At 43.4% G+C, this 16,937-nt stretch overlaps 1 protein-coding gene across 1 annotated transcript in view; it reads right to left on the reverse strand.

The window, feature by feature from the left end:
• Positions 1-16,937, reverse strand: part of ryr2a (ryanodine receptor 2a (cardiac)) — a gene marked incomplete at both ends in the record, with an annotated part of 216,432 nt that overhangs the window by 55,739 nt on the left and 143,756 nt on the right. Inside the window, 12 exons of the mRNA XM_083635808.1 lie at positions 140-191; positions 921-1,027; positions 2,134-2,230; positions 2,321-2,433; positions 7,270-7,440; positions 7,884-7,943; positions 8,639-8,809; positions 10,229-10,315; positions 11,684-11,771; positions 13,661-13,821; positions 14,292-14,374; positions 15,691-15,883. Of these exons, the coding sequence (XP_083491934.1) occupies positions 140-191; positions 921-1,027; positions 2,134-2,230; positions 2,321-2,433; positions 7,270-7,440; positions 7,884-7,943; positions 8,639-8,809; positions 10,229-10,315; positions 11,684-11,771; positions 13,661-13,821; positions 14,292-14,374; positions 15,691-15,883 (1,383 nt within the window). The remainder of the gene's footprint in view (positions 1-139; positions 192-920; positions 1,028-2,133; positions 2,231-2,320; positions 2,434-7,269; positions 7,441-7,883; positions 7,944-8,638; positions 8,810-10,228; positions 10,316-11,683; positions 11,772-13,660; positions 13,822-14,291; positions 14,375-15,690; positions 15,884-16,937) is intronic.

The following is a 16,937-nucleotide window of genomic DNA, read 5'->3' on the forward strand; positions in this document are numbered from 1 at the left end:
AAGAAACCCCACAAATATAATAGGGCTGCAGCACCTGTGTGCTTGGACCTCTAATACATGTCATTACCATCCTCTGAGCCTGTTCATTCACATGACGTATGTGTCATGAAAATGATTCTGTAACTGGTGCAGCTGGTACCTTAGCCATTATGTCAGCATAGGCCATGTAGAGACTATCCTCATCCAGTTTACTGCAAGAGAAATCACATATAAGAAATCTTCAGCTAGCAAATGAAATTCATTTCTGACTGTGATTCAGTCTAAGATATTCACAGCCAGATCACAATGCTGATATACTGTACAGTACAGCACTCCCTCTCATTTGGGATTGCTGAACTATTGCAACCTATTTGTTCTCTGAGCATACTGGGAGCAGTGCCACACCTATATGACCATTTGTTGCAATACATGGTTTTATGTCATGACAAAGGTATTCAGATTTGACAGTGTGGTTTGATGTGGCCAGTCAAATGGTCTTGCTCACAGACACTTGGACATGACTGTAATTGGACACTTCACCATGCTGCTAGTTCACTGGCAGAATTTTAGACAACTTGAAGGTGTGGTATGTTTGGCTTCATGAAATGTCTGTGCTACTGTCTTTTTTGTGGTTGTTGTTGTTGTTGTTTCACCATTATATTGTTTAACTAGGACAACAAAATGTAAAATCTTCAATAAAATAAAATCTATGTATAGCCTCACTAATTACATCACTATTACCATTTTCACCAGAATTAGATTTCCATTAGTGTGCGTTGGGTCTGGCTACTACATTCAAAACCCCTTCATGCCTTCCCCCTGTTCATATCTTCCATACTTAAGGTGGGTTTACCCTACAGCTTATGTCAGTCAAATGCACCACGTCTCTGTCTGAGGGCCGTTCTACACTACAGGCCAGCTTATATGTCAGTCAAACGCACCACTTCTCTGTGAGGGCCGTTCTACTGAACAGCTGAATGAGTTGATGCAGTGGATCAATGTCTCCCACACCTTCATCTTCCTCAGATGGCTCCTCTTCACCAGGTTTCTAAACACACACACACATGCACGCGCACGCACGCACACGTGCACACACACACACACACACACACACACACACACGATGGTGACATCAAGCAATCACCATGATGATTAATAGGTCTCTATTTTCTCTCCCTCCCATTCTCTTCTTCTCTGTGTCCATGCTGCTGTCAGGTGTTTTTATTTTACTTCTTGGAAGCCTTTGTTATTAACCATTTAGAATTACCCAGCAAATAATTTCCCTATGATACCAGGTCATAGAATTTTAGTAATTTAGTCATCCAATCAGTAGATCTGAGGTTATAATCACAGCATTTACCACAATAAGTAACAGAAAACAGAATATATCGCAAGTGAATTCAGAATTTTACCACTTTACAGCTAAAATGGTTTTTATGCTGTTACATTACGTCATTTGGCAGACGCTTTTATCCAAAGCGACTTACAATAACACATTTTTGTCAGCAATAGAGCAATCAACTATGCAGCACAGTCTATGACAACTACAACTTCTGAAGGAACAGTGGTACAAGTTTTTTTTTTTTTTTTAAGAAAGAGAGTATTTATTTACTTATTTCCTCTAATATTAGCCCTTTATTTACCACAACTGTAGAGGTAACCAGGCCTTTATTGGAAGCAGGCTTATATTAGAGACAAACCTTTAAGACAAACCTTTATTTCTAATTTCCTCCGTTTGACAAGTAGATTTGCTCATATTTTAGTACCAAGCCTCCTTGTTTTCTGATCCGCTTCTGTTGAGGTTTGTTGGGTAGCCATTTTGCTGTTACTGCAATGCATTACCGATAATTAAGTTAGCAGGCTAACATCTGGTTAGCCCTCTGTTAACTTGTTTACTGTAACATTTTTCTTACTGCATTATGGTAAATTGACTGCATTTTCAGGGTATATGCAGGAATCCTGAAGTTAAATTCAGTACCTTTTAGACCTTTTTAAGACCTTTTCAATATATTTTAAGACCTCAACGCCACCTTCGTCATATCAGCAATAGGGGTGTAACCATAATAAACCAATAAGGATCACAATTTCGCACATTTTTTTTATTTGTCAGTTTGTGTGTTCCTAAACTTGTGTAACCTCAGATTGGCAACTTACAGCTAGGTCCTCTATGAGTTTATCTTCAAAGTAGTGTTCCTCTGCCTCAATCCAGGACTTTTCATAGCCCTGCAGGAACAAGTTGACGGCCCGGTGCCTGGTTTTGAAGAGATAACAGCAGAAAATCAAATCTTTTCACAAGCTATACTAGCAACCTGTCTGTGCATGTGTGCATGCAGTACAGTACCTGGGAAGGTTATATAGTGGAGCCATCCTGAAGCAAGCCACCACCGCTCTCTTCCTCTGTTTGGACAGCAGTTTGTGCCAGACGGCCTTCTTACTGCGTTGAGGATGCTCAACCTGAAAACACAATCAGTAGTAAATACCAACACATGTCACAATGATCTTTGACAGGATCATGTCTAGGTGTGTCTGAACAAGCCCCCATATGGTAGGGAGGGGTTAAATCCACCTGTTTTATTCAGAGGTGGGTAGTACTATGCATTACAAGGAACACACATGAGTAAGAAAGTTGTTTTTTTAAGGAACGAGTACTTTTCATGTTCCTTTTTAAAAACTGTACTTCTCTTTACTCGAGTATATTTTGACAAAGCGGATGGCAGTATGGTAGATGACGTCCATCTTATTGAGAAGGTTTTTGGGGGTAATCCTGTAGATTAATTCACTATAATCCAGGATTGGGAGGATGGTATATGGCATATTAACCAGGGTGTGCTTTGTAGAGTGGGTGAAAGATGCTTTATTACAGTACAGGGAACCAATTCTTGTTCTGACTTTGGAGAGTAGTGTGTTGATGTGAGTTTGAAAGGAGAGTGAACTGTTGAGCCAGATACCCAGGTATTTGTAGGAGTTAGCAAATTTGAGTTCTGACCCATCCAGGGAGAAGATTTTGAGGGAGCAGGTACCTTGGAGTAATTTCCGACTGAAGACCATGCATTTTGTTCTTTTTAGGGTGAAGGTTGGAAAAGGCATATTGGATACCGTTGAAGCTGTGCCGCAGGGAAGTCAGGGCAGTGTTCAGGGAGGGGCTAAATGTGTCCAAAATGGTGTCATCAGTATACAGGTGGATGTACGAGCTACCAGCAGCATGAGCAAGATTATTTATGTAGATATTGAAAAGGGTTGGACCTAGAATGGACCCCTGAGGAACTCCCATGGACATGGACAGTGGGTCAGACAGGAAACCCTCAGCTCTCACAGATTGTACACGGCCGGATAAGTAGCTGTTGACAGACATTCCTCTGTGAATCCTATGTCCTTGAGCCTGTCAAGCAGGATACAATGGTCCACAGAATCAAAAGCCTTTGCCAGGTCAATAAATACAGCCACACAGTACTATTTGCTGTCGATGGCATATATGGTGGCGTTGAACACTTTAAGTGTTGCAGAGACACACCTATAGCCAGTTCGAAAGCGGGACTGCATGGTGGTGAGAATACTGTGTGACTCCAGGTGGTGGGTGAGCTGTTTGTTGACCAGTTTCTCAAAGACTTTGGAGAGGTAAGGCAAGATGGATATGGGCCTGTAACAATTTAGGTCTACCTTGTCGCCTCCCTTGAAGAATGGGACGACAGCAGCAGATTTCCAGTCCTGGGGGAATTCATAGGGAAAGGTTGAACAGACAGGTGATGGGAGCTGAGATAATATGAGCCACTAACTTCAGAAAGAAGGGGTCAAGGACATCCAGCACAGCTCATTTATAAAGATCCAGTTTGAACAGATCCCCAAGTACCTCATTCTCCTGCACTGGCTGGAAGGAGAAGTGGAGATTGCTTAGGGGGAGAGGACCAGTGCTTGAAACTGAGTCAGCAGGGCTGACTGTAGGAGTGGACTTGGCAGCTACAAAGGCATGACCAGCCCTAACAAAATGCTTATTGAAGCAGTCTACCCAGGGTTCCCACTCTTTTCTAATGAGAAATTTCAAGGACTTTTCTAGGACAAATTATTAAAGGCCCATTAAGTAAGATTTGGGAAGAAATAAATGTTCACAAATTGTTTTTTATTATCAATGAGTGAATGCTCCATAATGTAACTTAAATAAATGAGCGTTCAGCCATTCCAATGTATGCCTGCAGCCTTCTGCTCCTCACGGGTAGAGATTTGCCCGAAAATCTGGCGGATTCTGCGCGTTCACGAGCCTGCCTCTCAGCACTTCAGCCAGTAAATACACCAACGAAGAAGAAGGCTAACACAGGCTAATGTTACGTTAGCTACTGTAGCTAATGCAGTCAATGAATGTCAGCAAACAACCAACAACACAGAGTCCAGTAAAAAGTCCACAAAGAAAAATAAATAAATATTTATCTAGTGAAGCCCGTCTGGCCAAACGGCAGCAATGTGACCGATGTCGGGGAGAAACTAGTCGGGCTGTGTTTTCGGTTCATGGAGGAACCTTACGTTAGCTTGTTGTATTATTAGCTGCTGTGATATTGTGGTTTTGGCCGGTTATAGATAACGTTAGCTGCTTGCTAACGTGGCTATAGCTAATGGATTTACCACCCAGAAGCTCCGCTAATAACACTACAGTCTTGTGTGGATAATGCAACAGTCGCAAATATGCCTATAACATTAGCTTGCTTGCTAACACGGCTAACTAATATAGATAATCAATTAACACCCAGAAGCTCGACTAATAACGTTACCGTCTTGTGTGGATAATGTAACAGTCGTAAATATGCCTAACGTTACTATCGTTATGCTTATGGAACATTGCCTGTTCCGTTTGGTCGCGTTCAGCGCACATCAGCCCCAGGCATTAGACTGTATAATAATAGGGGGAGCAGGCAGTTAGCTCCTGGCTCATGTTAACGTTAGTATCCACTTCCCCACAGCCAACGGAAGCCAAAACACGACCAAACATGCCACAATAACCTTCCCGGCTGTCTCGAGACTGATCTGGCCGATAAATTGTCCAGGTTGCCGTTTTCAAGTGACTTTTATCAGCTAACATTACAAAGCAACCAACACCTCTCCTCTGCTGTCATTGTTTTAGCCAGGCAGCTGCTGGGCGCGTGCGGGTATGGTGCACGCACGCCAGCTCAAGCACATGCTGCGTGCACTTACTCTAACAGCCACCAGTGTCAGTAAGAGTTAGAAGTTACGGAATGGACCTTTAAAGCTATAAGCAGCGATGACCGGGCCCTCGCACCTTCGTGCATGTCGGGGTGTGCCGCAGCCGCGGTGAGGAGCTATTGAGCCATCTTGCCACACCCAAGCTGAAGACTCATATCAGATAAAGATCTTCAGGCGTTTTGATGCGTGTGCCAAGTTTTGTGTGTTTTCAAGCATCCCTACCACCTCAAAAACAGCTTCCTGTTCCATGGCGAATAATGCAGTACCATGGCAACAGCTTTAGATGAAAACTCAAAAGCTTCACTATTGAGTATCAAACTATCTAAACAATGCAGGTTACTTAAAATGCCGACGAGAGAGCACAACAGCCAATGACACAGTGCATCAAATCACTGCCTGTAGCCTACACAGAGTGTGACACTGGAGATAGGAAGAAAGTGTATCAAGCTTGGCTCAGCAATCCAGATGTATAATAAAATGTCAGAGGGTGAATTTTTGAGATGACAGTGCACAAGGCTCAGAGATTCTGGGAGGCTAAATCCAGAATTTGCTTTCCTGACCGACTGGGTGCATTTGTTCCTTATTTCCCTGAAGGATTGCCAGTTACAGGTGTTCTTGGAGGTCATCGCTTTATGCCAGAGCAGATGTTTTTGATGGATCAGCTCAGTGCTAAACCAAGAGCTGTCGTGGTTTTATATCACAAGGATTCATTGATACCTCACTACAGTATGGGGAGTCAAGCTCTGCTTGGCAACCAAAAGTACTACTGTAAAACTTAAATTAATAGCCCGGGTGTTTTTACCAAAATATTTAGCCAGACCCCATGTCTATATGGGACATGCAGGAATTTGGGACCAAAAATCTTGTTGGAAAAAATCAACAGAAACAAATAGAAAAAGCTCATAAAAAAATTTGTTGCTGGTTTCCGAATTTCGACTTTAAAGAGCGCATCACTCAGCCGCGCTGTAATTACGCACCTCTCACATTTACTGTAGTTGAGCCGACCATGTCAAACAACACCACAGTTTAATCCGTGGCAATCTGGGAACCCATTGCTTAAAAATATATATTTAAAAATATATATACTGTATATAGATTTTTTTTCTCTAACCTCTGGGGGCAGCCTCGTTTCAATGCTGTGCAACAGGAACTCGAGGGGCTCCGCCGGCAGTGGAAGAAAATCCCTTTCCGCTCCCTGCAAGCTCTGCCATTGGCTCCAACCGACCGGCTATGACCATTTATGGATTTCCTTTCCTCTCCCTGCATGTCCCTCTCAAATCCGCAACAAACAACAACAACATCGCTAGCTTGTTGCTAGTAGCAAGTAAATGGTGCTGAAAATGGTAAGTTTTGACTACACACCGGTCACGTTCACTCCATTTTGATCGGGTAGCGCAGCATGCGAGCCTGCACCCTGCAAGCCTGCACCCTGCGAGCGCTGTTGCACAGCTTTTCACGGAGCTTGCCAACAGATTTTCGATGCAAGTCGAAAGTCTGTCTCGAGAGATTACATCCATGGCTATGATGTCCTTCTCCTGTATCTCCTTTGTCTCAATCACCCGTGTTGAAAATGTGACCAAATTCACCAGCTTCTTGGTGAAGTGCCTGGCGTCTTTCTGTGCATGTCTTGTGACAGAAAAATTGTTGCGGTGGAAGAATCTATCAAGCCAGCCAGCGCTAGCAGCAACATCTTCCCCGTCCCTGCTGTCACTCACCGAGGCGTATATTTCTTTAGCCTTCATCCTGATCATTTTGCGGGAGACTAAGGTGACGTCCCTGCATGCTATGAATCAAGGGTCGCAATATCGCTTAGCAAATGTGACGTCTCAAAAGAAGAAAAAACAAAAAACAGCTTCAAATTGAGACCCGCGTTTATTTACCAAAACATGTAGCCAGACCCCGCGTCTATATGGGCCCTGCGACAATTTGGGACTCGGCTTTTAATTTAAGTTTTACGGTACTTTATCTCTATGCCAGTGCCATGTACTGCGGCTGGCCCTCCGCCTCTGGGCAAAGGGGTGGAGCCCCCTATATAACCCCAAGGTAGAGTCACACACACACACACACACACACACACACACACACACACACACACACACACACACACACACACACACACACACACACACACACACACACCTGGTCTAGGTGGAAGAGGACATGAGCAATGTCCAGGACTCTCTCCACGGTCTTCTCTGGATCAGAGGTGTCCTCAGTGCGATTTGGCAGGTCCCTGTACAGAGCCATCTGCCACCGGATAGCTGGATCCTCCAACTGTGGAAGACACAGCACAAATGAACATGAGCACAGTACATCTGCACACGTCTGTGCACACACGCGCGCGCACACAGACACACACACATACGCCCACGCCCACATACACACACACACACACACACACACACACACACACACACACACACACACACACACACACACACACACACACACACACACACGTTTAACATCACACATTAATTTCACTCCCTCCAGAAATCCGGAATCATACACATTTTGTCAATATATCATCAAAATTGTGTCTGTTCACAAAGAGTGAATGCACTCATTTAGATCTGCTATACAGAATGTAGGCTACTGAACGGCTATAGTGAATAAAGCTGGGTGCATGCTGATGTTAAACGCATGCATAGACGGAAGAGCTGACTGAGAAAACTAACTTACCTTGACACTATCGAATCACGTTTAAGTATTCCTACCTTCCCTTGTAAATGCAGATTATTCCTGATGATCTCCCGAACTTCATCCTCTGTGTCCTTCTGTTGACAAATTATGGCAGATAATGGTTATGGTAACATGGAAGACAGGACTCAACAACAACTCCCGGTAGCCCAGTAGATCAGTCGGCTTGAAAGTTCCCACTCTCCGGCCCCTGAGCACAGACCGAAGACCTAGCTCTATAAGCGGGTAAGAACTATGAAGGAGCATGACAAAGCATAGGCTCAGACTGACCAGCGCTAACCACGGCCTGCCGTTCACTTGCTGTACGCATGTACAGTAGCGAGTGAAATACCAATAAGGGTCTCAAATTGTGTCACTGCGTTTCACTTTTTTAGGACCAGTTTGGTTCATATTTGTGGTTATGTGTAATGGCATAAGGTTAGTTTAAGTTTGCCAACAGACCCATGGACGGTATACAGCACGCTGTGTTTGCATGCATATTTGGCAACCCGGATATAAAACAAAAACAGACCTTCCACACCATCAGGGAAATTTCAATGGAGAAAATACTGGCTGTAGCATTATTAACAGAGAAGCCAGTATTTCAACTTGTGTATGTTTCCTAAATCTGTGATAACATATACTGTATAGTCATTTTATGACAGTACAGTAACGAGATTACATATTTTCCCTTTAATTTACTCTGGATTTAGTTTACTGACTGCGTTTACTACCTCAGGCAATTGAGAGAATGATTGCTAATCTACTAGTTAAATTGGCAATGTTTTCCTACCTGTGTGAAGCGGTTCTTGGCCAATGCGATGAGCTCTTGATCTCCGGGAGCACAAATGTTGAGTCCGACAGGCAGCAGCCTCTTTAACGTGGCAACAATCAAGCTGGTCTGCATGGAGTATCGATCTCCTTTCCTCTTCATCTTCTTTCTCTCCTGGTCCAAAACAGCTCCCTGAGGCCAAGATCAAGATCACACAACAAGAAATGCACACAAGTGGCATAATGGCATAGTAGTCATATTTTTGGTGTGTATGCGTAGACATAATCTGTCTCATTGGGCATCATTCACAAAATGTGTGTGATCATACAACCATACTTTTTTCTATACTTTTCATTCTACTTGAATTTGTTGATTGTGTATGTTGATACAATATGACCAATTATCTCTGTTTTGTCTAGATTCTATTTCTGTGAACATTTCCCCCTCCACTGTATCCTATTCATATACAGTATGCTCATACATACAATGACTGAATTTACTCACAGGGATCCATAAAGTTGCGTGCAGGTGCTACGCCTCACGCAGTGTTGGGCAAGCTACTTGGAAAATGTAGTGAGCTAAGCTACCAGCTAGTCAAGATTAAATAAAGCTTTACTACATTGAAGCTATCCCCAGCTAAATGTAGCAAGCTAAGCTATGAGCTACATGGGAAAGGTAGCTTGTTACATCAAAGTATACTTCTTTTTAAACACATTTACGGTAATCAACTTCATGCTAAATCAAACAATGTCTCAGTGATCAAGAAAGGGGAATTCTATAGCACATCTGGAGGAGGCATAATGGTTTTCCAACTGATATTCATGATGACAAAAATCACCTTATGTAGACGAGACAGTCTGGCTGGAGAGACTAACAGGAAGTGTAAACACAATCGGAAGTTCTGATTGTCTTTACACTTCCTGTTACTCATAAACCTAGTCTGACTCATAGGTGAGTCAAACTAGGTTTGACCAGGTGAGTCAGACTAGTTGGAGCAGGTAAAACAGCTGGCGTTTTGAACAGGAAGTCGTGACACAATGGGTCAAGTGGGCGGGGCTACATAAGGTGAATAGGAAAACACTTTTTGAATGCAACCTATGGTTTCTAGATTTATAATGAGGATCATAGTAAAGTTTACTCAAAAATATTTCAAAAACAGAATTCCAAAATATTTTTCAGACAATAAAACCATAATAAATAAAAGACAGTAATACTGTATAAACAATAAAAATAACACACACACACACACACACACACACACACACACACAAACAAACAAACACACGTTGGGAGGCGAACGAGGAGGAAGTTACTAGTCACCCAATCCCACCCCATCACCCTTACTTGTCAGCGAGCTATTTCAATAACAAACTTGTACTCGTCTTTATGTTAAACATCGCCAGAGGTCGCCACTACTGCCTGGTTACAGCTCCCGACTCTTGCGTATGCACTGCACTCATGCACTTACTCGATGACTGCAAAAGCTCACATTTGTAAAAATCATTTTATACATCAGATTTAACCCGCTTGAAAAACAACTAATGTTGTTGTTTTCCTTTTGAGGACGGGCTGGCCTTGATGTTGATTTGATCCCTCCCTCCTCCATCATACCTTAGACTTCTTTGTGTCAGTGATGAGGAAGGACATGTTGTTGATTTCATTCTGCACCACAAAGTTCTGCTCTTCCCTCTTGAAGTTCTGCAGAAAGATGACAATACAGTAGGTCAGTATTCAGCACTATACTGTCATAGGCTAAGAACTGGGCGGACAAACCCTGCTTTATTTGTCGCACGACAACAAACAACACACTCATGCTGACGGTGGCCAGTGAAATACAGTCTCTGCATTTATCCCATCCAGGCTTATCCTTCCTCTGGGAGGCAGGCAAGCCAAGGAGCAGTGTGCAGCTTTCTTACTGTACAGCGGCCGGGGACCAACTTCAGTGGTAGTCACAATAGGCTTTTTCAGGTAACCTGTGCAAGCTGTCCATTAAAAATTGGCTTTTTCAGGTAACGTATGCAAGCTGTCCATTAAAAATGGGCTTTTTCAGGTAATGTATGCAAGCTGGCTTGGAGAGATTGTACAACTCAATCCTAAAGAATTGGGGCATTTTATAAATTTATTTTCCATTGAATGGAGGATTCATAATCGAACCGAGGGCCTTCTAGCTGTGAGGCGACATTGTGCTACTATGCAACACACACATACACGCCAACGGACGGCAACAGATTTTGGATCAGTGTCTGATTAGTGGTGGTCTTTCAAGATTTGGAGAGTAAACACTTTTAATGCACATACTGAACATTTTTGGTATTGAGCTTACTGTGTCTATTTGATGTCACCTTTTTTCAAAGTAGGGCTTGCCTATTCTTTGCTAGTGTGATCCTCTCCATTTAAGAACAGACCTCTGAATTATTTCATAAGTTACCTAGATATATATACTGTAGTCGAACTTGGCAAGTTTGGAGAGCTGCCTGTTTGTCTGTCTGTTTGTCCTGCCGGAGTTGGCGCACCATTGTTCTGATCGCCTCCAAAATTTGCCAAAACACTTTTCAGGGGTCTGGAACGAATCTGGTGCAAAAAACCGGAAAAAATCCGCCAACAGGGGTACAGCAATATTTTATTCTTCTTCTAATGGCTTTCCAGCAGAGGGTCGCAGGTTCGCACCCCTGTGTTTCCTCCGGCTTGGTCGGGCGTCCATACAGGCACGATTGGCTGTGTCTGTGGGTGGGAAGCTGGATTGAGGGTATGTGTCCTGGTCGCTGCACTAGCGGCTCCTCTGGATGGTCGGGGCGCCTTTTCGGGGCAGAAGGGAACTGGTGGGAATAACGTGATCCTCCCACGTGCTACGTCCTGCCAGTGAAGCGCCCTGCTGTCAGGTGAAAAGAAGCAGCTGGCAACTGCGCATGTGTCAGAGGAAGCATGGTGCTAGTCTATGGCTCTCCGCAGATCGGCAGAGGGGGTGGAGCAGCGACTGGGGCAGCGGGGGGGAAAAATCGGTTAAGTACAAATGGGGGTGGGGGGAAGACAAACATCCACAATTACTTTAAGGGCTTCCGTACTTACATGACTCTTGGCCCAAAAGATGAAAACCTCAGCCACCATGCGGAATAGCTCTTCAGCCTCCGGGTTGGGCTCTTTCAGCCATTTGGCCCTGTCAATAAATAAAATGAGGAAACAGAATATAGTATTTTTTATAGTATTTTTTAAGATAGGGTGATGCCTCTGTATTTTAGACAGATATGATAGACAGACATAAAATCATGTCTGAACTAGAAAAGTTATTCATCAGACCATTCGGACCAGAGGGGTAGAGCACCTCCTACCGGTCCTCCAACACCACGGTCCCTATCGTTGCATCGGCGCTGTTTCTAGGCCGAACGCCTGGCACAGCTCAAATCAGTGGGCGTGGACCAGCGCACTTGATATCGTCGTGCTGGCGCTAGACGCAGCCTCAACCATTACAACCACGCCTTTTAAGCGTAAAATTATGCACCGTCATGCTCATTGGATAACTGCAATAAACGAATCGCACGCTTGCCTTTTTAGCTCCAATTCCAGTGATCCCGCAAAACCAGAGGAAAGCCAAACGCTCTGCCCCCCCCCCCCCTCCCTTCATCCAGTCTGTCTGTCTGCATTATAGGCTATTATTCCATATTATTATGCTTCTCAAACCAATCTAACTGCAGTTTCAATACTGCAAGCATGTAAATACGCTACACTATAGCAAGATCAAAGTGAAAATAATGTTCTAAATGCATTGGATAGAAAAATATAGCCTATCCCTATATGATGAGATTAATTTTATATTGGTGAAAGTTTGTCCAGAACGATATCGTTTTCTCTCCCCTGCTACAGGTAGAATGATGCACATAAATATACCCTACATTATGTAAAGTCATTGCATAAATGTGTTTTTATTGTAAAACTAAATGTGAAGTAGGACCAAGTTATTGGAGCGGACATCACAGTATAGCACATGACAGTAGAAGCGGGTTCCGTAGCGCGTTCCGCTGTCACTTATCTAAATCACGTTAAATCCACACAGGGTATATATAGGCTCAAGAGGACATATATGTTTCACATAGGGTGGTGTTTCATTTCGATGTTTTATTTGGTCCAATATTGAAATGTTCTACAATTGCAGGTTGTCTTACCATTACACATTATTTTAGATCTACCTTTTATATCTATTTCGGCTCATTTGGTTGCTATTTAGTAGCGAAATGGAGGACCCAATTGCATGCTGGGACAGGGACATTCACAGGCAGTAAACTTACAACTGCTATTTCCTATGGGAAGCTGGGTGCTGCTATGTGTTGTGTCTGTCTGAGCGAGGGAGTCAGAGAGAGAGAGAGAAGGGTGAGGCAGAAGAGCACTGGCGCACTGAATAGGCCTGGTTTCAGAGAGAGACAGAGAAGGGTGACAGGGGAGAGGCAGAAGAGCACTCCTTGACTGAATAGGCCTGCTTTTCAAAGGCGCAAAGCGCTAAATGTAGGCCAGGTGCGAAGATAGCAGTACGCCGGTAGTTAGCGCCGACACGCCCACTTTGGCCCATTCTGGGACTGCGCCACGCCCATTCGGCCTAAAGCGCATTTGGCAGCCTAAAGCCATATTGATATCGTCCCAAAACAGGCGCAAGGCACGTTTTTTTGCGTTTAAGGCCCGTTTTAGCGCCGAAGGCTTGTGGGAGAATAGGGCCCCACATCTATAGTCTGGCAAGCGAGACTAACCTGCCCATGAACTTCCCTGGATCATAACACACCGCCATCAGCCCAATCCGACCTGGGGTGTGGGCGTGAGGTGGTTTCCAGGATTTTCCAGGTGGTTCCAGAACTTGAGGCCCTGCCTCAAGTGCTTATTAAGCATTAATTATTAATGCTTATTAAGCAATAACTATCGTTAGTGACCCTTATTCTAAAGTGTTACCGAATCCTTTTTGTTGTTAGTGAATGACACTTTTAATGGATCGGAACTCTATCCCTATTGTACGTCATATTTGTTATAGTGTAAGCAAGGTGCCATCGAATGAGGGCACTCTACCTGTTATAATCAACGAATCGTATCAGAAGAGGGTAGAAGGCGTACAGGTCCCTGATCAATACAGTGAACTGGTCCAGGATCAGCAGCTCTGTCTCAGACATCTCACCCCTCCCCTCCGCTGCTTTGGTATTTTCCTCATCCATCTGCACAACGGCTGCCTTCTGGCAATATGGAACAGAATTTGAAATTAGAATCACAATCATGTTAAATGTCAAGTTTTCAGGCTATTTTCGTGGCCTCAATCAAATGAATGGAAGTAAAAATCCAAATGCTACAAACTTGGCCAGCTGCAGCTGATCTTGCTGAGTAGTTTATATTCTGGTTTTCATGGTGGTTAAGTGCCAAATATCAAAATTAAAATCTAATTTGTTAACTGTTGATCAGGATTGCACATCATAATTTAGAGCTTCAGATTGGAAATCTGAACCAGAAGTAGAATCAAATCCATGCCGTGACACTTATTCTTGATATAATTTGACTATAACTGACAAACTGATAAATATATTTTAGATTCGTTGAGTGATCAACTTCAGGTAATTATTTATTTTACATTTAACCAACAATGGATATGGAGCGTTTAAATGGTTCCTTCAAAATCAGAATCAACAATAAATAAAATCATGACACTCACTTTCTTGAGTTTTTCCATCAGAGGCAGGAAGTGGGTCTTCAGCAGCTGAGCTTTGGCCTTGCTAATGATTGGCTGGGAGAAGACTTGGGGGCAGGGGCAGAGGCAGTGATTGACAGTGAAGGACAGAACAGTGAATTCAAATTTAGTTTATCTAGTCTTTAGTTTTATGCAGTGAGTGACAATGGGCCCTATCTTGGTACAGGCGATATAGGGGATATCGCGCACCTGTTGGTGTGCCTTAACGATAGCAGTCCTAGGCGCAAGTGTCAAGATGTTATACCGAGTTTTGCACCCCCGCCTGGCCGCCGCTAAACGCACCTCACAGGAGCATATTGTAATGATTTATACAGAAATGTAACTGTTTAAAAGTGATATAATTGTCTGGGTAGACACCAGACAATTACGGTATATCATAGGTAAATAGGCGTAGGCAAATCTCTCAAAAAGTTGGCCTATCCCTAATTAGGGGGTCAACCGATAGACCCATGTCCCCCCCCCCCCCCCCCCCCCCCCGAAATGCCTTTAAGCATAATGCTTAACGGACAATTATGCTTCATTATTACAATCTCTAATATCTATTTGATATTGCAACGAAAACATCAACAAATTTCTCCTTAAAACAACTGTATTTATTTTTTCACGTTTCTCAACAAAAACTCTAACTCCAATACAATTTTTTTAAATTTGACTGGAGGTTGAATACATCATGTAACTCAATGCAACCTAACAAAGTGAAAGTGCCGGTGGAGAAATTATGTAATCAGTGAATTTATTTTCTTTTTCACCAAACTCTGCACCTTGGCAAGGTCTTCTGGCCTCATCCAATCTCCAGAAGGGATACAACACTGAAAACTTTACATGCACCTACTCAGCCAATCAGGAAAAACAGCAAAAGGATGTGACATCCCGCCCAATCACCAGTCTATGTTCTTCAGCACTGAGAAGGAACAACTAATAGTCTAGGAAGGCTTGTCTCGATTTTGCCGTGAAGAAAAGAAGAAAAAAGGAATGTACTGGCATGATGGTTGGGTTAATCATAACGTGACCAGACTTTCGGGCACAGTCCCCGTTTTTTTAGTGACCTGTCCCCGAAAAAAAGCTAACCAGCTGACTTAACTAACAGTCAATGGTCGGACGTTATCATGATAAAAAAAAAATTAATTACTCCTCATTCCACTCCCATTTCACTCCAGGCAGCACTTTTTCCACACAAAACACACTATTTGTGAACAGCCAAGCTTATCTGCAATGCATTATTGGCTGTGAGCCTATTTCTGTTTTCAGATTAACATCACATTGCCGTAAGGTGGTATTGGGTGCAGTTCTATCAGTAGTATCAACGAGTATGAGGACATTATTGGTATCAGTGCATCCCTAGTTATGATCTTGTAATGATTACCAGCTAGTCTTTTCATCCAGGCCCCCTCATCTATTCCAAGGTTGTTGTAGATGATTTTCAGGATGTTTCCCAGCAGAGTGTTCATGTGTTCAGAGGTGAGGGAGGTGCAGCAGCTGTCAGCTCTGTCTGGGTTGCTCTCTGGGCCGTGCTCCCACCAGTGAGACATGTAGCTGCACAACATCGGCAAAACCACCTACAGAGTGAAAGGGTCATGATTCATGATTCAAACATCAGGAAGCCATCACCCTCCCAGGCCACAGTGCTTTATTGAGATTTTCAGAGGCAGCTTGATAGTGGAATTAAATAATGTCCAAATATAGAACAACCAGGCTAGAAAAAGATGGATACCTGAAAAAGACTGTGGTGATAAGTAAGTTCAATCGACAAATGTCATAGTCATGCATTCGAAGTGTTTACTTGAATGAAGTTCAATTCACTGGTGAGGAGGAGGTTTTACTGCGAGTTGCGCATGCACCAGAACTTCATCCTCCATCCTGTAACTTAATTCAAACCAGAACAAGAACGATTTTCTGGAGAGTTGAACCAAATGCAAACCATCCTGGGAAGTCTGCTAATAAGCTAACAGCAGCCATTTCTAAACATGCAGTGAATTCCTGAACATTCCCAGACACTACCAGGTCGGCCTACATGTTTAGCAACAATTATCCGCTATGAGTGCGTTCCCGTGAGCACGGAACATCTAGTACAAGGTCCACGTCGCTAGCAGAGCGGCTGTAGTTTAGCAGCTCCCAGCTTATTTTCCGTATGATGCCGTGAGCGTTTAAATGGCACTTTTACAAACCATTAATCTCCCCGTGCTATTTAATAATTTCATGGATGTAGTTACGTGGCTGGATTATTTGGAAGAGAGCCAAATTGGTGAGTACACAAGAAAAAGTTGAATCGTTTATTTTCCTCCATCTGCCAGTTTGAAAATTCAACAAGGAGATGATACTGCATTAGGCTATTGGGTTGGGTTGAGTTGTGAATTGCTTTCTGAAATATATCTCTGATGTTGCGCTGAGGCTCTGATCTTCCAGTTCATAATTCACCTGATCCAGAGCTGCTTTGTAGCCTATTACAGCCCCGCTGCCTCTCTCTCTCTCTCTGCAGCAAGAGTCACGTAATGCCCCATAACCTGCCCTTCCGCCGCCCGCGCTACTCAGCCAAAACACGGACCTTTTCCTCATTTTTAGAAACAACGATTGCTCATGTCTGGAAGGACAACTCCGGGGAAATACCAGGAC

Source organism: Poromitra crassiceps (assembly GCF_964638095.1).
Source record: "Poromitra crassiceps genome assembly, chromosome: 4".
In the NCBI taxonomy this organism is placed as follows: Eukaryota; Metazoa; Chordata; class Actinopteri; order Beryciformes; family Melamphaidae; genus Poromitra; species Poromitra crassiceps.